Below are 22,566 nucleotides of genomic sequence, written 5' to 3' on the forward strand. Positions count from 1 at the left end.
AAGAAAAAAACTGATAAGCTGGACTTCAAATTATAAAATTTTGTACATCAAAAGACACTATCAAGAAAGTAAAAACAGCCTACAGAATGGGAGAAAATATTTGCAAATCATATATCTAACAATGGATTAACACATGCAAAAAAAGAAAAAGAGTCAAATCTTATCTATGAAAATCATCTTCAATCCAGACATAATAAAGTATAAAAATGCATTAATAAAGCCTATGGACAATAAAAATGTAAATTAAAAGCTTGTCAAGTGAGTACTATATATGTCAAGCATTTGAAATCTGAAATCTGAAATATCTGTAGTTGAATATTTGAAATCTGCCTAGTTTTGAAGCCTAAGAATAAACCTCTTTCTAGAAAAAACATGTCACTAAAAAACTTCTTTCTAAATCGTATCTGCAGAGCACACACAAAAAGGCAGTGAATTATTACCGATTCTACATCCGAATCTTGTGCATTAGATATCTGGACATGCAGAAATAAGCAGTCGTCTTTTTTTTTCTTTTTTAAGTCTGACAACATGGCTGAAATAATGATAAATTCAATTGTGGGGCGTCCAAAGTTACTCGCTTACTGAGCTATTTCTGGGTCTCACACCCAGAACCCTATACACTTGACTGAAGAAATATTTATAGAATTGAACATCAGTAGTGTCATGACTTCATCAACAATGGAATAAAAATTATGAAAGCTTTAAGTGATTAAAAAAAATCAAAAGTATACAACGAATCTATTATCTCTTCAACTGTGTGTTCAGAACATAATTACAGCACAGCATGCCAAAAAACTACTGGTCACAAGCAGAAATACATTGGGTGATTTTCATACTTATTCAGCTAAAGACAATCTACATGGCACACAGACATAAAAGTATTCAAACAAGGTGGATCAGCATCCATTACATGTTAAAGGCTCACTAAATAAAACAGATATTTTAAAGTCTTTCAATGGGCTTATCAACAGACTGGCATAATAAAGAATCAGTGAAGTTCAAGTGAAGTCAATAGAAATTATCCCAACTAAAATAAAAAATGAGTTAACGGGGAGGGGCAATGTAGAAAAAGAGCCACTTGAAACCTGAGAGACAATAGCAAACAGTTTAATATATATGTAACTGGCAACGCTAAGAGAAAGAAATAGAGAAAAAGGCAGGAGAATCATGTGAAGAGATAAGAGCAAAGAATTATTGATTCGGTGATATATATCTACTCAAACCCCCAAAAGCAAAGCCAACCTCAAGTGGGAGAAACACAAAGAAAACCACATCTAGTCACACTGCTGACAAAGGTGGGGAATGGGGTGAAGAGAATGGCGAGTAACTGTTTAATGGGTATGGGATTTATTCTGGGTTGATGAAAACGTTTTAGAAGTATACAGAGATGATGGATGCACAATACTGTGAATGTACTAATGCCACTTAATTGTTTCCTTTAACATGGTTACTTTGAAACCATAATGAAACAAATCCTGCCAACAACCTGAGTGAGCTTGGAAGTCAATGCTTCTACAGTCAAGCCTCTAGATCAGAACACAGCCCAGCAGACATCTTGATTACAGCCTTATAAGATCCTATACAGAGAACTCAGTGAAGCCATGCCCAGACTTTTGACCCACAGAAACTATGAAATAATAAATATGTGTTGTTTTAAGCAGTTAAATTTATGGTATTTTGTTGCACAGCAACCAATATACATTTACATTTCAGATGCAGCAATTCCACATCTAAGAATTTACACTAAAGATACATCTCCAAAAATACAAAAATATACATGCACAAGGTTATTAACTGTAGCATTATAATTGCAAGATACTGCCAGCTACTTTACTTAAATAACCAAATATAAGAGACTGGTTGAAGTATTCTGAAACTGTTTAAAAAAAAAAAAAGATTGAGTAAGATTTCCATGAACTGATACAGAGCTAATCGAGGATTAAGTGGAAAAAGGCAAGTGCAAAATAAAATATATAGTATGCTCCATTTTGTGTATGAAAAAGGGGGTACTTAAAAAGAAAAAAGTACTTATCTGCTTACTTCCATAAAAAAAAAACAGGGACTTCTCCGGTGGCGCAGTGGTTGAGAGTCCACCTGCCAATGCAGGGGACATGGGTTCGAGCCCTGGTCTGGGAAGATCCCACATGCCATGGAGCAACTATGCCCATGTGCCACAACTACTGAGTCTGTGCTCTAGAGCTCGTGAGCCACAACTACTGAAGCCTGAGCGTCTAGAGCCCATGCTCTGCAATGAGAGAAGCCACCGCAATGAGAAGCCCGCGCACCACAACGAAGAGCAGCCCCCACTCACCGCAACTAGAGAAAGCCTGCGCTCAGCAACGAAGACCCAACGTGGTAAAATTAATTAATTAATTAATTATTTTTAAAAAAGAAGAGAAACAGTAACTAAACAGTGGGAAAACCAAATAACACCTTGATTAGAATCATCAATGATGGGCTAACAGACTTTGCACGTCTCTGAAGGTGATATCCTGAAAAGGATACAACATCAATTATCTATTATTTTGCGAGAGGACATATAATCTAGATCTAATCATGAAGAAACATCAGACAATGACAAACTGAGGAAGAGTCTATAAAATAACTTACTTGTATTCTTCAAAAATGTTAATGTCATGAAAGTCAAAAAAAGGCCTAGGAACTGTTCCAGATTAAAGACATTAGAATTAAACATAACACAATATCCTGGATTGGATCCTAAACTGTACAGAAAAATAAGTGTCATAAAGGACATTATTAGGATAATTTATGAAACTTAAATATAGACCATTGATTAGAAAGCAGTAACCAAGTTTAAATTTCCTCAATCTGGTAACTGCACTGTATGCTTATGTAAGAGAGTATCATTGTTCTTAAGGAAAAAAACTCAAGTATTAAGCAGTGAAAAAGCATGATATATGGAAACTAATCTCTCAAATAGTTTAAGTAATTATCATGTATATGTACGGCTACAGACTAACACATAAAGGGGGGAAAGAGGAAGGAAGGGAAATAGGAAAGGAAATAAAAAAGCAAATGTACAATGCTAAGAATTGGTGAATTTAGGTAAAAAAATATATATGGGAGCTCTTTGTACAATTCATACAATTTATCTGTAATTTTGAAGTTATTTCAAAATAAAAAGTTTTCAAAAAAGAGAGGGAGAGAAGGGACACACACATATGTACGGAAATTTCTGAATGGATACATCCAAACTTAAAGATGTCAATCAATGAGGAGAGGAAGAAGATGAGGAAAAGGAGCCTCTCTCTCTACAATGATCCTTTAAAACAATAGACTGAACTCCACCCAGTGTTTCTCTTTAAATATATAACCTGTAAGTCAGGTTTCTAACCTGGGATCCATGGACCAAAGAGGTCTACAGACAGAATTCACTGTACCTATAAGGGGGTGGAAAAAAATTACATTTTCATTTCATTAACCTTTAACTGATTATTCTTTTGTCAATTATGAATGTAGACAACAAACAATAGTAGTTTTAGGAGTACCTGTAACTGTATCACCAATAGAAATCATATATATATTCACTTCACATTAGCTGTTGAGATTCTCAAAATAGCATATACCGTTCAGTTATTTTCAAAATACATTAACACTTCCTGCAAGACTTTTGTTTAATGTGATACATGATGAAAAGCAGGTTACATAACATTTGCTTTTTAAGTATTTTCATAAGTATATTTCAAAATAACTGGTTTCTTTGTAATCCTATGGATGTTATTTTATTCACTTATGTTATTCTGAAAAAGAAAATTATGAGCTTCAGACTGCTCAAGGTTTTCATGGCATATAAAAGTTAAGAATCTCTTCTCTGAGCTATAGATCCCTCACTTGTTTACAAATATGCCATAATGAGGAAAATTAAAATAGTTTGCAGCTTTTTGCTCTGCTATAAAGCAAATTATAAAAAAAAGGTCACTGATAATAAACATTCAATCTAATCTTCTCATTATGTAATTTCTAGATAGAGTAATTTCCCATAGTGCTAGAACAATAATTATTCAAAACACTAACTGCAATCTCACACAAAGTACCCAAGAACAAATATAACAGCATACACCCACACATGAAAAAATACAGTCACACAGCAACTTGTAAAAATGAATCAACACTGTGAAATATCTCTTAGAGAAACTCAGTGCTTACATATCTTAAAGAAACTGGTTAAAAACAAGATACTATTTACCATCTCTCTTTTGGAAAATTTTTTAAAATTTCTTTAATGATTGGCTGGTAGCAGGCATCCCTTTCTGCCTTCCCAGTTTCACTCCAGTCTCTCACAAACTGTTTCAATGTGGATTTTAACTTATCCATGTCAAATGTGGATGCTGGCATAATCTTTCCATTCTCCTGTTTAAAAAACAGAAATCAATTAGTTTCTCAGAAAGTAATCAATCTTGAATATGATTAAATAAACATGCTACTAAGGGGCTTTATAGATGGTTTAGAGGGTAGGTCACTAGCCTTTCAACTTGACCGGGGTTCAAGTGCAGCTTGAGATTCTAAATGAAAAGAGTTTGGTGGTCTCACTTCTACCCTCAATACAGTATGGTCCATTAATCATGAAACCACCATATAATTAAGCAGTCTTTACTCAAGAGAGGACCAGAACTGAGCTGCTATGGAGACCAAATATTCTCTCCGTCTAAGAAAGGAAAGAAAGAGACTCCAGGTCATTGATGGGGCAGCATGGAAAGGCTCACACTGGAGTGGCCCAACTGTACCTATCCTGTGGATACAAAAACAGGACTTCAGTTTCTATTACTTCCAGTCCCTTGAGATTTATAAGTGAAAATAATCTTTTAGAGTAAAAGATGAACATCAATAGATGCAAGATTCTGAAGATAATGTTTAGCAAGGGAAATTAATTTCACACAGCTCGGAAAGTTGTTGATAAAAATGTAAGTCACTAACTCCATATGCCACAATAGGCGGAACACTGTGAAAAGTGTATCAAAATGCCCACAATTATCTTAGTACTTTTAGGGGAAAAAAATCAGTGAACAAATCCAGTTTCTGGCATACTGTTCTATTAAACCTAATAAAATGACTGAACATACAAGTGAAAACATTCTCTAAGTAGAGCCAATGACTCTTTCATTTCATAAAAATGAAATCCAGGAAGATAAAGATCTCAAAATATAGAAGTCAAACCCTAAAATAAAAACAAATAGAACAAACTTGCACATACGTCTTCTCCATATTCTTTATTTTCAAACATATGTATGCAATCATTCACAATGGTGAGTAGTATTTCTTGATTATGATCAACGCACTTCCGGATCTTGTCCAAGTGAAGAAGAAACTGCGGAAGTAGTTTCTGCTGATTAGCTGGGAGTGATCGAAATTGTCTTTCTGTTCGGTGCACTCGCTCATGCATACTGGTGCTAAAACATAAAAGGTGTTTTTTAAATTGGCAAAGAATTCTCACCAGAGGCCAATCTTATTTTAAGTTTCTCTTCCTGTACAATTATTTCCTTATAATGTTGGATACTGTCCAGCCATTTTCAATCTTTTGGTTTCTTAAAGGATATCGATTTACGAAGTTTCGTATATTTTCATCTTATTACAAACTCTCTAAGCAACCAAACAAAAGACAAATAGTTAAAACACCTGCACCAATTAGAAGGGAGAAAAAAGGAAACGTAAAGAGGATTAATGCACATGTTTATTTTTATGATTTCAATTTCCAAAATTAAAATTTTCAGCAGAACAGCTTTGATTTTAGAAATTTTAGATTTCTCTATCAAGTAGCAGAATGCTGCTCTGAAGTTACTTTAGAATATATACAAAATGTGTTTTGAAATTATTAAGAGCCAACCAAGTTGAATTTTTTAAAATATTGTAAAAGATCTTATATACCACAAAAGTAGTAAACAAATGAAAAACTGAAATTCTACAGCTTTTTACATGACGATATTCACACTTTGTATTCCAAAAGTTTCCAGATAACTCTAACGGTCACTTTGAGGACTTTTTAAAGAAATAAAACCTAAAAAGAACATCATTTTTAAAAGTTAAATATTATGCTCAAAATGAAATGTCATTTTACATCAATCAGATGGGCAAAATTTTAAAGCCTGACTATATGAAATACTGGTAAAAGTGTGGAAGATTTAGAATATTTATATACTGATTGATGGTGGGTGCGTAAATTAGTACAACCACTTCAGAAAATTTAGCATTACCTAGTAAAGCTTAATATGCAGACTCCCTATGACCAAGCAATCATACACCTAGACACATACTCAAGGAACTTGCAAACGGGCACATGACACATGAATAAGTCTCATCACAGCACTGTAAGAAATAACAAGCAAAAAATCTGGAAACAACCCAAAAAGTCTATCACCAGTAGACTGAACGAAGAAAATACAGTATAGTTATACACAGAATACAGTTAATAAATACAGCTACACACTATAATATGGATAAAACTCAGAAACAAAACATTTGTTGACAAAATCAACTTGCAGAAAAATACATAATGTACAATTCCATCTTATATAAAAATAAGCAACATACTGTAGGGACTAAACATATGTAGAGAAACTACAAGGAAAGTAAGGAAACGAAAATGCAGGAAAATGATGTCCTATGAGGGGAAAAGGATAAGATAATGTCCTTTTTGTAAACTCGGTGGTACGCGTTCACTACATCATTCTTTACATTTTACATATACAAATAAACAAATACATAAATGCATATGCTTCTTTTAAATGTCCTTTAGCATTTACTCAATATTAAATGGAAATGAAAAATATTCTTTTTCATTTGGTTGCCTGAGTCTCTCTATTTATCCAAATAATTCTGTCATTTTATCATATGTCAAATTACTGTATAATTTCTGAACAGTCATATTTAAAGAGGTTCTGAAGAAACTTGACAAAACTGAAGCAAAAACCTGGTCACATTTTTAGAAGATTGCGTGTGGTGGTATTCTGGGGGTGGTTAGGGATAATGTGAAACCAAGTAGGCAGTGGCTGCACTAATGTTTGCTTTTTTTCCCCCCTGGAGACAGTACAACAGTGAGCTCTGGAGTGTAACAGATCCAGATTGAAACCCAGGTTATGCTACCTATTCGCTATGTGACCCCTGGCAAGTTACTTCCTTTCCCTGTGGCTCAACAGTCTCATATACCAAAACAAGGAAATACATAACAATGATGATGATGACAGAAGCTATGATTTATTGAGATTTAATAAATGTCAGGCACTAAACCAAGTCACTTAAAATGAATTATTCTGAAAAATCTCCATAAAACCCCAAGAGGTAGACACCATTATACTCCTCTGCCTACTTAATGGATTTCATTGAAAGTGTAACAAAATAAAGCACACAACACACTTAGCCCAGTGCCTAAATCACAGTCATATGATTTTTATCATAGTCATAATTTATATAACTAATGTGTACACAGTGAAAATACGAAAAATGAAGAAAAGTAAAAGTATTCAGGAGGAAAAAAATGCCTAATAATTCCTCTTCTAGAGGCAACCACTTTTAACTTTCTGGCATATTTCTCTCTGTTTAAGACAAAGTCATCTAACACCTTTCTAGTCAAGATGCGGTACAGACCACAGCAGATCACTTGGAAGTGGTTCGGAATGGAGAATCTCTGGTGCCATGCAAGACCTACTGAAATGTAATCTGCCTTTTAACAAGATCACCAAATGCTTCACATGCACATTAAAGTTTTAGAAACACTTGTAATTCTTTATCCTTATCGAAAGAATTTTCCCAGGTCAGAAAAAAAGTTCTCAAATATCTATATGACAAATGACTATAAGGGCTGCTCATCATCATCCCATCTTAGGCAACCAAAATTTACTTAGCTATTTCCCAAACATTGGGCATCTCGATACTTTCACTTGTCTATACAGTGAAATTTTGTGTTCAAAATCTGTCTACATTTTCAAAAAAAAAAAAAAATTACCACAAATTCCCAAAAGAATTACCAGATCAGAAAGATAAGTATTTTTAAAGCTCTTGATACAAACTGATTTTCAGAAAGATTTTACCAATTTACATTCCTATCAGTAGAGTATGACACTAAGTAACTATTTAAAGTAGGCAAACAGCAGAGTTGCAACAGTTTACAATTCACTGTCAACAGGTTAAATAGTCTCACAGTAATCCTTTCCTAGAATTCCTGGGCACTGGATACCCCACCAACTCCCTCTCACCATGCCTCAAAACTCAGCATTTCCAAACCAAACTTAGCACACGTCCCACCAAAAAAACTTGCACATCTTCCTACATGGTTGATGTTGATGAATGGTACACCACACATCCACTCAAGTCAGAAATTAATGAGTCAATGCCTCTTCTCATAGTACACACAATCAAGAAGCCTGAAATACTTTTGATTCTACTTCATAAAACTATCTACATATTCCCCCTCCTCCGATGCTTTACCTCGGGCCCTCACTATGTCACCCAAAGATAAACTGAGAGGCCTGTTACCTAAATATGCCTTCCCCAACCTAACCCCCTCCCACCTCCAATCAGATAAATTCTTCTAAAATAAAAAACTCATCTTTGTCACTATTTAAACTCCATATGTCAGCATATGTAAAAAGCAATCAATAAATGTTCACTTATGCTCCCTCGGCACCACTTCTGGTTCTCCTTGGAGACTACTTATTTCCATAAGTGCAGGGGAGTTGAGTAAGTTATGGATTGGTCAGAAAAGCCAATCCATATAAAAGTTCTGTTAATTCCATATAAAAGTGATGTAATGGGGCTTCCCTGGTGGCACAGTGGTTAAAGAGGCCGCTGACCAGTGCAGGGGACACGGGTTTGATCCCTGGTCCGGGAAGATCCCACATGCCGCGAAGCAATTAAGACCGTGTGCCACAACTACTGAGCCTGCACTCTGGAGCCTGCAAGCCACAACTACTGAGCCGGCGTGCAACTACTGAAGCCCTCGCACCTAGAGCCCATGCTCTGCAATAAGAGAAGTCACCGCAATGAGAAGCCTGCGCATTGCAATGAAGGGTGGCCCCCGCTTGCCGCACCCAGAGAAAGACCGCACGCAGCAAGAAAGACCCAATGCAGCAAAAAACAACAAAAAGCCAAACCAAAACAAAACACAACAAAGAAAGTGATGTAACTACACAGAGCAGGATGAGATGCAGCATATCCCTTAACCCCTGGTTACTTAATGGTATGCAAAGCTGTCCATAACATACATCTACATACTCTCTTGAAATAAGTGAGGTCTTATCAAAGTTGAGAAGAGTCCAATCCTTACTATACTATTAAAACTGGGGCTAATTTCACTATTCTGTAAATGCCTACATTATCAATGTGTTTTAAGACAGTGGTGGGCAAGTTATGACCTCCTGGCTACTTGTCTGTTTTTGTAAAGAGTTCTACTGGAACACAGCTATACTCATTCCTTCGCATACTGTCTGTGGTTGCTTTCACACAAGCTTACAGTTGAACAGTTTTAACAGAGACCACCTAGCTCTCAGAGCTTAAAATGTTCATTGCCTGGTTCTTTAAAGAAAGTTTGCCAACCTTAATTTAAAGGAATGTTTTACAACCTTCAGACTCTCCTTGGTTCTGAACTCAGTCAGCATTAAGAGGCTACATCCTTGGGCACCTAAGAGGAGAATAGAGTCAGCAGCCACATTTCCTCAAGGGTATCCCTACCTCCAGCTCTCTCTAGAAGGCTGATCTCAGCAGTGACCCCAATTCTGACTCAAAGTGGGTCCAGTGCTGGATCTAGCCAAGGGCTAAGGTCATAGACCCATTCCTCTGCACCTGTTGAACTAAGAATTCCAAACACGGAAGCATACCTTTTCAGAAGAGAGTCTGTCTCAATCCATTTAAAATATTTATTAAATGCCCAAGGTTAAAATTGTCTTACTAGTACCACTACTTACTAATGCAGGGTAAATTTTTAGTTAATGACTTTGGATTTCAGGCCAGACTCTACCATAATTTGGTTGTATAACCCTAGGCAAGGTGCTCACCATATCCCCTCACCTGTAAAAATGCGCTCTACATCTCAGTTTTTAAGATCTCACCTAACTGCTATTTCTAAAAGTAGGACATTTCTGATGACGTTTGATATTTCAAATGTAGTATTTCTTCTGTGAGTAGGTATCTCCATTCATAACAAGAGCAGTATTTTAAGGCTAACATTTTTTGCTATTCAGTACAATGCTATCATCATTTTTACCTCAGTCAGAATATGTCATCTAAGCAAAATCTGTAGAAAGTACAGGACTGGAAGCCACTGGAAAGAGAATTCTTTTTTTTTGAATTTTGAATTTTATTTTTTTACACAGCAGGTTCTTATTAGTTATCCATTTAATACATATTAATGTATACATGTCAATCCCAATCTCCCAATTCATCCCCTCACCACCACTCCCCCCTGCTGCTTTCCCCACTTGGTGTCCATACGTTTGTTCTCTGCATCTGTGTCTCTATTTCTGCCCTGCAAACCGGTTCATCTGTACCATTTTTCTAGGTTCCACATATATGCGTTAATATATATTTGTTTTTCTCTTGGAAAGAGAAAATATTAATCAAAAGACATTTCTTGCCTTATGACCTTTATCTAAATCTCCTATATATTGACAAAAAGGCAGTGAGCAGTAAAACCAAACTGTCTGAAATTTGGAAGCATCTGCTAAAGGTCTAGAATAGAATTGTTCATAAGAACTTACTACAATGATGGAAAGGCTTACATCTGCACTGCCCAGTACAGCAGACAATAGCCGCATGTGGCTACTGAGCACCTGAAATGTAGCTAGTGAGACTGAAGAAAGGAATTTTTAATTTTATTAAATTTTAAGTAATTTAAGCTTAAATGCAGCCAGATGTGATTAGTGGCTATGGTATTGGACAGTACAGGTCTAGAAGATTATAAAATGTTGGAATGTAATAATCCAGTGTTTTCTGCTACACAATCCTTCCCATACCCCTAAACATACTTTTAATTGTATACTATTTTCAGTACAGGGATTTCAATTTTTTCATTAAGAGAGTACATGCAAATAAAAAGGATTGTTGTTAAAAATGAAATTTTCCTCAGTCCCACACTGAACTGGTAAAGAAGAGGGAGGAGAGTATAGGAAATTGTATCACAACCACCAGAACGTGCACACAGTGCCCTTTTCTATATTGCCACACTTAGGTCCTAGTTTCAGGTCAAAATCCCCTGCCCTCCCCCACAAAAAGGCCCAGCTGATACTCAATCATAAATATCAATTTTAAATTAGTCCCAATATATTAGAACTGCGTACAAACACACATTTTAACTGAGTCCACAATAGTCCCAAGACATTTCCCAGTATTCTTTCTACATTTTTCAACAGTAAAATATACCAGACTTCTCTGCAGCTAACACTTCTGGCTATCTATTGTCAGCTTCTTCCCCTCGCTGCATGGTTCTTCCAGACACAATACTTGTAACAAGTTCAATGCTCCAGTTGTCTGCCTTCCTCACTCCGTTGATACTAAATCAAATCCCCATGTTACTAATTCCCTTTTGAGCTCCATAAGTAATGCAATCCATGGCTCCTATGCCCGAGTTTAATTAGTAAATTATTTCATCAAGATCTCTCAACTTCAAAACTTCATGTCACCAATTTAATCAGAGTCTGAAGTAACTTTAAGCTTTCATTAAGCAAGTTTTAAAATTCAGAATAGTAACAAACTAGTTTAACCATCAGTTACAAATTGACAAACTATTTGGGAATGACAAATGTACTTCTTTGCTACTACTTGTCTTATTTGTTAAAAATAGAGCTCCAACAACATGCCAAGCACTGGCAACGTAAAAATAAATAAGGCTCAGTCCCTGCCCTTGAGGAGGTCAGTCAAGCAATATTTAAAAATTTGCATAAAGCACAGCAGGAGCCCATCTAAGGGAACAGTTTTACTTCAGTAGGAGGTCACATCTATCTGATTCCAACTGCAGACTCCGAACATCGCCGTCGGTGTACTCATCTCTCACACGAATAAAAGTGCTTTCTTTACCTGAAAATCCAATTGTTTTAAGTCCCTTTCAGATCTTGGAATTATAATTTTGTGACTAAGCTACTTTACGATTTATCTACAAGAAAAATGAAAGTTAGGAAGTTTAAAAGTCCTACCACTGTGCCCAACCCACAGTGAGAATTCGATAAATATTTGCAGAAAAAAAATCATAAAAGCGGCTCCTACAGTGCTTTCCCTCATTTCCCCCTTAAAAACTCTGCAAATTTTAGAACATCCGGACCATCTTCGATCTTAATTTCACCCACCAGTTAAAGGCACTGAGCAGCAGCATCATTCACTCGCTCATCACAAAAGTGCTGTGTTTTCGCAGCGCCAAGGGTGGGGGGGGGTGTGAGGGGCGGAAATCTTAATGCTGCTCTCACAAGAACTTACAACAGTTTGAGAAAAAAACATCCTACGGCATCCCACGTGTAGGTGAACTTGGGCTCTCCGTCTGTTCAGTTTGCAGGACAGCGACAATACATACAAATCATGCCCAGCACTGGACGATTTTACCACCACCATCTTCTATCTGAAATTCTTACAGCACTTTTCCGGTCACCCTCACCCGCCTCAAGCCAAACCTTTAACGAGGAATGAAAGGCAAGAGGGCTAATCTGATCCAGAGATCAGAAGACAAGAGGCTGAGCAACAGACGGCGCGGCAGACACGCGAGAGTGCAGCGCCGGGAGGGGCTAAGGTGGTGCGAGATGACTCGGGGGCGCGGAGGTCAGCTCAGGCGGCCCGGTTCCGACGCCCCGGAGGCGTGGCGACCGGAGGGCGAGCGCGGCGTGCGCCACGGTGCGGACGGGTCAGCCGCAAGCAGCGAGCGCGCCTACGGGCCGAGCGGGGGTCCGCCACGGGCTCCTTACCCATAGTAGCGGAAGGCATTAATGATCTTCCAGAAATGCTCGCGCTCGAGTCTCTCCTCCTCTTCCTCTGTGCTGCGCGTGGCCGCCGCCGCCGAAACCGCCGCGGCGGAGCCCAAACGCCCGGCGGAGAACTGCACTTCCACCTCCTCGCTCCCGCCGCCTCCTCCGCGGCTGCCGCCGCCTCCCCCGCAGCCCTCGGGCAGCTGAGAGACTGGCGGCGGAGGGCGCCGCCGTCGCTGCATCGCCGCCGCGGCCCTCGGCCTGGCTCGCTTGCGTCTCGCCGCGACTGAAAGCGTGGTGGCGGCTGCTCGGCCCTCCTCTAGACGGCGCCCGCCGTGGACATGCCCCCAGCTCGCGGCGCGCCCCGCCCCCGCCGCCCTCAGGCCTCCATCAGCGCCTGGCTCCGCCAGGTCTTTCGAGCACCCGGAACGACCGCGCTTGCGCATTCGAGAGTACGACGAAGGGCCGCAGCCACCTGCGCTCATTTGCTGCCGGCCTTTGGCGACGGCGCGCTGATGTCACAACAACGCGTGAAGTAGGCGGGGGCAAGGGCCAGATGGGTGGGGCGAAGGAGGAGATTCCTGGCAGGTTGGGGGTGGCACCTGCGAGCAGCCGCGTGGTTCGGGCTTGAGAGCCGGTGAGTGCTGGGTGGTGGAACAGGCCGCTGAACTAAGGCTAACACATTAGCAAAGGAGAAATGCAGAAAAAAAGTTCAGCTTTGATGAATTTAATAGGAACTTTTATTTCAGAAAGTCTAGAAGGAAGGTCTTGCATTCGCCCTAAGTTGTTTTAATGAATTTCTTAAGTGAATTTCTATTTTTAATTGCATAAATGTAGAGGGACACTGTCATCTTTTCAGTGTTTAGGGGCCAGCGAAAGCCCTAACCCAAGCCCTGGACTGGTCATGGCAGCAGATCGGGAAACATTCAGGAACCTAACTCTGGCTAGTACTCGCACTTTGGAAGACCACCAAAGCGCAAAGGAGCCGTAACGCGGTGCAGCACTAACATCAAACGGTGGCCCATAGCAATGTCAGACTTAACCACTAACTCTTATTTACCTGCGTTCATTTTCCCCATTTCTCTCTGGGCTCGTGGATAAAACCTCTGCCCTACCTGCATTTGATGTTATTATTAGAAAATAATTCGTTTCACTCAATTTAATCTACCATCCAGCAAAATAGTCTTTCAAAATAATGGTAAAAGAAGATTGCTTTATTCAGGAGAATTAAACTTGCTCAGGGACCACGGATTCTGTTAAAAAGATATAATCATAATGAAAATGAAGTGGCTCTCTGATCGCGCGGCGGGCCTTCAGGATGGCGCCGAAGAAAGACAAGAAGCCTAAGAAGTCAACCTGGAAGTTTAATTTGGACCTTACTCATTCAGTAGAAGATGGAATTTTTAATTCTGGAAATTTTGAACAGTTTATACGGGAGAAGGTTAAAGTGAATGGAAAAACTGGAAATCTTGGGAATGTCGTTCACATTGAACACTTCAAGAATAAAGTTAGTTGTTTCTGAGAAACAGTTCTCTAAAAGGTATTTGAAATACCTTACCAAGAAGTACCTTAAAAAGAAAAATCTTCGTGATTGTCTTCGTGTGGTTGCATCTGACAAGGAGATTTACGAACTTCGTTACTTCCAGATTAGTCAAGATGAAGATGGATCCGAGTCTGAGGACTAGATGAAGCCATTCCTTATAGGGTTTTGCTTGCTAATAAAACAAATGAAGTATACAAGAGAGACATCTTGAAATGGACCTTTAGTTTATCAGTGAATAAAAAACATTACTCTGGGGCTTCCCTGGTGGCACAGTGGTTAAGCATCCCCCTGGGGACACAGGTTCGAGCCCTAGTCCGGGAAGATCCCACATGCCGCGGAGCAACTAAGCCTGTGCGCCACAACTACTGAGCCTGCGCTCTAGAGCCCGCAAGCCACAACTACTGAACCCGTGTGCCACAACTACTGAAACTCATGCACCTAGAGCCTGTGTTCCACAACAGGAGAAGTCACCACAATGAGAAGCCCGCGCACCGCAACGAAGAGTGGCCCCCACTCGTTTGCTGCAACTAGAGAAAGCCCACGCACAGCAACGAAGACCCAACACAGCCAAAAATAAATAAATAAATTTATTTTAAAAACAAAAAAAACATTACTCTGTATGTTAAGCATTCATCTCTTTTATTTAAGTGTATGCTGTTTATATGGTGCTGGCTTTCCTTTAATACTTTTTTTTTAAATTTTTATTGGCGTATAGTTGATTTACAATGTGTTAGTTCTGAGAGTATAGCAAAGTGAATCAGTTATACACATATGCACTCCTTTTTTTTTAAGATTCTTTTCCCATATAGGCCATTACAGAATACTGAGTAGAGTTCCCTGTGCTACAGAGCAGGTTCTTATTAGTTATCTATTTTATATATAGTAGTGTGTACATGTCAGTCCCAGTCTCCCAATTTATCCCTCCCCCCATCCCCTGGTAACCATAAGTTTGTTTTCTACATTTGTGACTCTACTTCTGTTTTGTAAATAAGTTCATTTGTACGCCCTCGTTTTTTTTTAAATACTTTCTCTAAGCAGTATTTAAATAGCCTATATCTAGTGGAATTTCTTTCAGGATTTCTAAAATGTACTGCTTTTACAAATGTCCTTGAGTTAAAGTATACAGTGAAAAAATGAAGCACAATTCTGGGTATAACTTTATATAATAAAATATTTAAATTCTCAAAAATAAATGAAGTGGCTTCATTTTCATAATTTAAATTAATAATTGAAATAAGGCAATGCTAAAAAAAGTACTGTGGTTATTCTGTGTTAATGTTACATTTTAATACAATGTTTTTATAAAGTTTAAAGTTATTTATTTTTTGAATAGTAATGCAGTAATACATGGTTCAAAATTCAAAAGGAAAATGCAAAGGGTTACAAATGTAAAGTTTCTTTACCCTGTCCCTAACCACCAATATCCCTGTCCCAGACACAATATATCAATTCCTTGCCTGTTCTTCCAACTTTTCTATCCAGTACCTTTTTTCTTAGAGTCTGGTGTTTGGAAGTTATATATAAATTCTCATAATATTAACTGTTACCAATGCTGTTTTCATATGCACACACAAATTATACATGTCATAATTTGTGACATATATCATGCTAACGTTTAATATTTTATATTTTAATTGTTTTTCCCTATTGTATCCCCTTATTTGTTCCTTACCTCAACTCTGTGAAGTAAGTCTTGTTATATTCCTTTAAGAAATGAAGGCAGACTCAGCAAAATTGTCTTACCCAGGGACACATAAATAGCAGAGCTAAAGTACATTTATTCATTCATTCTTTCCAGCAAATGTGTTGGTTGCCACCTATGTCTCTTGCACTGAGCTAAAGGCAGCTAGAAGCTTGTGGAAACATGGACTTCTCATTTTCACTTTGCCAGTAAGTAAGTGTGACCTGTTTAAAAAAGTTACTTGAGGTGTCGACTGTATTGTTTCTAAAATGGATGTAATATTACCCTTCCTACAGGGCCATTGGGAGAAATAAATGAGATAAAGAGCAAGAAATGCCTAGTATATCAGCTTAATAAATGTTTTCTCTTCAGAATACATTTTTGACCTTGTTTTAAAACACTTTTCTTAAGACTTCCTCTTCCTAACTTCTTTGCAATGAGTTTCTCCTATAGAAATCTTCCCAAACAATAGAGCCCTTTGGGCTGAAAGTTTGGGAATGTCTTCATCCCAAGGTCAATTAACCTCCAAGAATTAATAACCAAAACATACTAAGCATCCCTTGGTTTTCCCAGTCCTACCAACAAAGTTACGTCTTCATTATTCTCAGGGTTGTTTCATAATGAATAAATGTTTATAAATAAAGGCTTAGAAATCAGCAGGCCTATTCACCTGTTAATCATATTTCTATTCGCCTCATGTTCCCCAAGTGGATATCTCACGGAAAGTTGGCACTTAAATATTATGTTGGTTTACCTTTTAACCAGTTGCTTTCCCTACTAGACTCTTAAGTTCTTTGAGGGTGAGATGCATATATTGATCTGTTTTGTTCAAGACCATAACCCCAACATCCAGCACAGTGTCTGGCATGTGAAGATTTTCTAAAACCAGTTTATGGATTGAGTACAGGAATTTACAGGTGCCAGGCACTGTGCTAAACACTACATACATCATTGCCCTTAACTTAGTACTTAAAATAGTATTGTAATTCCTGTTTTTTTTTTTAACAGATGAAATTTAAAGACTTTAAGTAATGCTATCAAAGCATGCAGCTCCTATATGGTAAAGCCCAGATTTGAAAGCAAGTGGACAAAGCCCAAAATACTATTAACCACTGGATCTACTGCCTCTATTGAAGTTGATCTTTTTTATTCTTACATCAGTTTCATGAAGTCCTTTTACTTTTGGAAACCTTGCAAATAATTGTTATTTACAGTAATTTGACCTTCTAGGTGGGCGAGAAAAGGTATGTATACTTTACTTACGAAAAGCAAGAGACTAGATTGCTCAAGAAATATGTTTATGGAGATAAACTATTTCTTACTCTTTATGTTTAAATATCTTGTTTTTATATCAACAAAGATTCAAATTGCTATTGATCTAAGCACCTCATGGAAAAAGGGGACAGCAGCTAGGGACTTCCTCAGCTTAATATCAGGGTCCCCTTGTAATCATTATCATTCTGGGGTTTACAGTTTTTCTTCTTGGAATCCCTCTATTAAGTCTGCTCTTTATAAGTACTGTCTTTGACTGAGAACTAGCTAGTTTTGCCTTTGTATTCTTTGTTCTAATACCTGGATTTAGGCTAAGAATATCATAATTTGTCTTTAAATAATGACCATACTCTCCACTGTGGAACTAAAGATATGACTCCTGTAATGATCTCTTTTTCCCTCTAGAGAATCTTTATCTTCTTAATCCCAGGAGCCACTTCCAGTTGCAATCTTTGTGTACACATTATTTTAATGCTCTCAATAGTTATTCTCAAACTTGGGAAAATAAGTCATAGATTATTTACCGTACTGCTAGGAGTCACTACTTCTTTCCAGAAGCACTAAAGTAGCCCTGCAAATAAGTTTTCCCATCCTCTAAGCTCTAAATCATTTTTTTGTTGCTGTTGGGAAACATTTCAAGTTAAAAGAATCATTTGAACTGACATTATTCCATGCTTCCCTGTCCAGAAATCCAGGGCCAACCGACCCTATTGGCATATACCCACGCATGTTTAGGGTACCAGTCAAGCAAATGTACCCCCACCAAAAATTTAAGAAGAGTAACATATCTATTACTTCCCCCCCCAATATCACACCCCAAAAAAGTGTCAGAGTAGTCATTGTGGAGGAAAATCAAAATTTGCACTTCCTTACACTTATTTTACAGGTTATCTTGGTGGTGGTGGTTTAAATTACCTATGGTGGTGAAGATGGGAGTACCGCAATATTTTCAGGCAAAAGGCCTATAACAGTCATCTAAAAGACCTGCTAGTACCAAGAATTTGTGCTTTGTCTGAGCACCTCCTACAAGTAAGAAAGGCACTTTCTGCTTCCTTCTTCTCTGCAGAGGCAGTCTCTAAGATCTTGTCCTGGTTTCTGTCTGCCCCTGGCACCTATCTGCCCCTTACCTTTTCTGAAATTATCAGTATTAATAAGGAATAATATTGGGCTAATCTGTTTGAATTAGCAGTCACTATTGTACCTCATCCTGACTCCTGGCTCTCCCTTTAAAAATCCCGTCAGTCACTTGGAGGTTTCCCATCTATCTAACCTTTAATGAGCTATAGCTGTGGTCTACATTTGCTGCTCAAAGGTGTGGACCCTATTCCAGCACCATGGACAAATCCTGGGAGCTTCTTAGAAATGGAGTATTTCAGGCCGCACCTACTGAATTTGCATTTAAACAACAGGCCCAGGTGTTTGATAGGTACGTTAAAATTTGAAAAGCACTGCTTTAGAAACAACACAGAACATACACATATGAATCCCTTTACTGATGATAGATACATGTCTCATTGTATCTTTCTCTCTGAGAGCCTATATTAGGTAGACTGCTCTCAGTGATATGAACAGAACACCCAACTAAAACTAGCTTAAATAATAAGGACATTTACTATCTAAAAAACCATGAAGTTCCAAGCTACATCACCTCCAGATTATCAACCCAGTCCTTCCCATCCTTGGGATCTGCTATTTTCAGTATGCTAGCTTAATCCCTCACAATCGTAAGATGGCTGCCACAGTTCAAGGCATCACACCCAGATACAACAAATTCAGCAAAGAAAGCCTGTTTCCTCCTATACGGGTCTCTTTTCTTCAGTAGGAACACTTTTCCTGGAAGCCACCCAGCAGACTTCCCATAGTGCTTCACATTCCCATTTCTAAACTAACAGTAGACAACAGATATAGAATTACCTGGACAGGCTTAGACTAATTAATATCATCTTCATAATCCTGAAATACAATCATAATTTTTTTTTTTTTTTTTTTTTTGCGGTACGCGGGCCTCTCACTGTTGTGGTCTCTCCTGTTGCGGAGCACAGGCTCCGGACGCGCAGGCTCAGCGGCCATGGCTCATGGGCCCAGCCGCTCCGCGGCATGTGGGATCTTCCTGGACCGGGGCAAGAACCCGTGTCCCCTGCATCGGCAGGCGGACTCTCAACCACTGCGCCACCAGGGAAGCCCACAATCAGAATTTTTATTTTCGCCTAAATTTATCAGGCCCCTCTTACCAAGAAGAAAACTAAACACTCTAAGCTAGGTGGGGATGGGGGGAGTTTGCTGCTAAGAAGGCAAATAACAGTACCTTTATCTTCACGTTTAAACAGAAAAAAGAAAGTAGGAGTGACAGAAATCCTCTCAAAGAACAAATCCTCTCTGATTTAATATATACCCACACTGTAAGCATAACTAACTTAATATGTATATATAATTAAGGTTTGGCTTTAGTTTCTTTTATTGTACTCTATGCTCTATGCCAAATGAATCCTTGTATGTACTTTACTTGCTAATAAATAGGCTGACATAAAAATTATTGGGGGCAGGGCTTGGCTGAGGTCAAGAATCTGGTCTATTGCAACACTTCCTAACTTATCTGCTAGCCTCCAGATTTCCCTCACATACGAGAGTGCCACAGGTATATGAGAGACTTCAAATGATTCTTTTCTCAATAAATAGTTTTCTTTTTTCAAAAGTGAATTGAGGGGCTTCCCTGGTGACGCAGTGGTTGAGAGTCCGCCTGCCGATGCAGGGGGCACGGGTTTGTGCCCTGGTCCGGGAAGATCCCACATGCCGCGGAGCGGCTGGGCCCGTGAGCCATGGCCGCTGAGCCTGCGCGTCCGGAGCCTGTGCTCCGCAACGGGAGAGGCCACAGCAGTGAGAGGCCCGTGTACTAGAAAAAAAAAAAAAAAAGTGAATTGAGTAGGGACTTCCCTGGTGGTCCAGTGGTTAAGAAGCCGCCTTCCAATGCAGGGGACGCAGGTTCAATCCCTGGTTGGAGAACTAAGATCCCACATGCTGCAGGGCAACTAAACCTGTGCACCGCAGCTACTGAGCACACAAGCCACAACTAGAGAGCCCACGTGCCACAGCTACACAGCCCACACGCTCTGGAGACTGCGTGCCGCAAGGAAAGATCCCGCATGCCGCAACTAAGACCTGATGCAGCCAAAAATAAGTAAATAAATAAATAAATACTTTTTTTTTAAAGTGAATTATGTTGCTCTTCTGATTCAAATCCTGCAGTGACGTTCCACTGCCTATTGAATAAAGTCTAAGTTCTTTAACATAACATATAACATCCTTCCCAGTGGGCCACAGGCAATCTTTCCAGTTATGTCCTATAAGTCCCCACCCATCCCCTCACCTTATCACCCACAATCACTCCTTCCCCTATGATCTCAGAGCTCTCCTTCCTCTGTTACTGAGTGCCTCACACTCCTTTGTAATTAGTTGCTAAAATATCTGGTTCCCCCGAAGAATATGAGCTCATTTATCTTCTTCATTTTGCATGACTGAATTTTCTAATTTTTCTACAAAATTTTATACCATAAGTTTTATATCAGCATTTTACTAAAAGTGTGCCTTAATAAAAAATATGTTGTAAACAAGCTTGCAATATTTTGGATGGACATAAAAAATCTTGGTGGGAGGAGGCATCAGGCTGCAGAAGAAGGAAGTATCTGTGGTGGATGTGATGTCCATGTTCAGATTTAATGTCTTTTCAGAGAGAAAAAAAAAAAAAAGCCTTTTTACCTTCAGCCAAAGGCAGAATAAGAGTATGATGTCATACAGCAGAAAACTGAAGTTCTGAAGATAGAAGAATTTCTTTTGCAGAATTAGAGCCATCCAATAGATGAAGATGAAGAAATGAAAACTTACAAGCTGGAATCATGGCTAGGGAAGTGGCAGAATTCCATTATCTTACTAAAATCTCCAGAAAAATCAATGTTTTTTGGTGCGAGGTAATGTTTCTTTCCCGCTCTTGACCTGTCCATCTATGAAAAGGGAGTTCAGTCAAGCAATACCCCTTGACTTTCTCTACTCCTCTGCCTGGGGAAGGTGGGGTGTCTTATCTGATTGGAACATCTGGGAGGAATAAACTGGGCGTGCTCAACTCAGCTCCGGGCCTTATTTATCTTGCCCCTCTTGGGAGTAAACTTGCTTATAGTAAGCACAATTTCTTCTCTGTTACTCATGACATAAAATCCTTCCCAGCTGGAAAAGCTGTCCTGGTCCAATACTGCTATGACTATATGAGTAAGTCTAATTCCGAATGGAGTTAGGAGGCCCATTTGACTCTCATGTAAAGATATATTCTCCAAGGTAGGCTTTATCAGTAAAAGAGGGGATATTTGGACTACCATCTGCCTCTGCTTTGTCTTATTGCTCAATTGTTCTGAACCCAGGTGGGAAAGAGGGGAGTGTAGTAACTATGTTTTTTGTATTCTTTTTTTTTTTAAGTTTTATTATGGAAAATTTCTAACATGTACAAAGTACTGAGGATAGCAATGAGAACTACCACACAGCTTAAACAGTCATCACTCATGGCCAATCTTGTTTCCTTTGTACCTCCCACTCTCCATTATTCTGAAGCAAATTCTAGATATCACATTATTTCACCCCTAAACATGTAGGCACACGCCTCTAAAACTAAAGAATGGGAACCAAGACATTTGGTGTCTATGCCTAGCTCAGTGGGTGGCAGTCCTCTGTATCTTCATTTCTGCAATTTGTTAAATACGATTTATAGGTGGTTGCAATGAAATTTTTTGTTTTTTAAGTAACCACAATCAAAAAGGAGGGCTAAATCCTCACAAGGCTCCAGGAGGGAAGCTCACCCCATAAATCCAGGCTGGCAAAGCCCAAGGCACCACTCAGGAACAATTCCCTTCAAGGTGGGGATCCCAGGCACTGCCCATGGTCCCTGGCCGTCTAGGGTGCAGTGGGTCCTCGTCCCCCCCTTATCTTCCATATTCTTGATGCTCTGCCACCTGGGGCTTCACTGACTGGGGAGAGACTGCTCCTCTCAGGGCTAGCTAATTGTCCAAGAGCTAACAAATCCCCTGAACCTTTCATATACAAACGGGCCAATCCAGAACCCACATGCATCCTTCAACCACCTTCTTTATCAAACTCTCACACACCAAGTCAATATTCCCCTGCCCTAATCAACCCAG

The 22,566-nt window shown here is 39.0% G+C and overlaps 1 protein-coding gene and 1 pseudogene across 4 annotated transcripts in view; one reads left to right on the top strand and one right to left on the bottom strand.

Annotated features, from left to right (window-relative positions):
* CARNMT1 (carnosine N-methyltransferase 1) overlaps positions 1-13,378 on the bottom strand; it is a 40,223-nt gene extending 26,845 nt beyond the window's left edge. For 2 of the 4 annotated variants that reach the window (XR_016393576.1, XM_022573487.3), the window contains exons 1-3: positions 12,894-13,378; positions 5,213-5,408; positions 4,208-4,371 (exon numbers count right to left, since the gene is read on the bottom strand). Coding sequence is in view for 3 of the 4 variants with exons in the window: in XM_022573487.3 (XP_022429195.3) it covers positions 4,208-4,371; positions 5,213-5,408; positions 12,894-13,378 (845 nt within the window). In the remaining variant the exon portion in view is untranslated. The other 2 variants (XM_022573490.3, XM_022573492.2) reach the window with 2 other exon arrangements.
* LOC149748978 (ribosomal protein eL22-like pseudogene) lies at positions 12,302-22,286 on the top strand (annotated as a pseudogene).
* The last annotated feature ends 280 nt before the right edge of the window (positions 22,287-22,566 follow it).

The sequence above is a fragment of the Delphinapterus leucas genome, chromosome 6 (assembly GCF_059928025.1).
Source record: "Delphinapterus leucas isolate spDelLeu-1000000601 "Yukka" chromosome 6, BTC_Dleu_Yukka2, whole genome shotgun sequence".
Classification (NCBI taxonomy): Eukaryota; Metazoa; Chordata; class Mammalia; order Artiodactyla; family Monodontidae; genus Delphinapterus; species Delphinapterus leucas.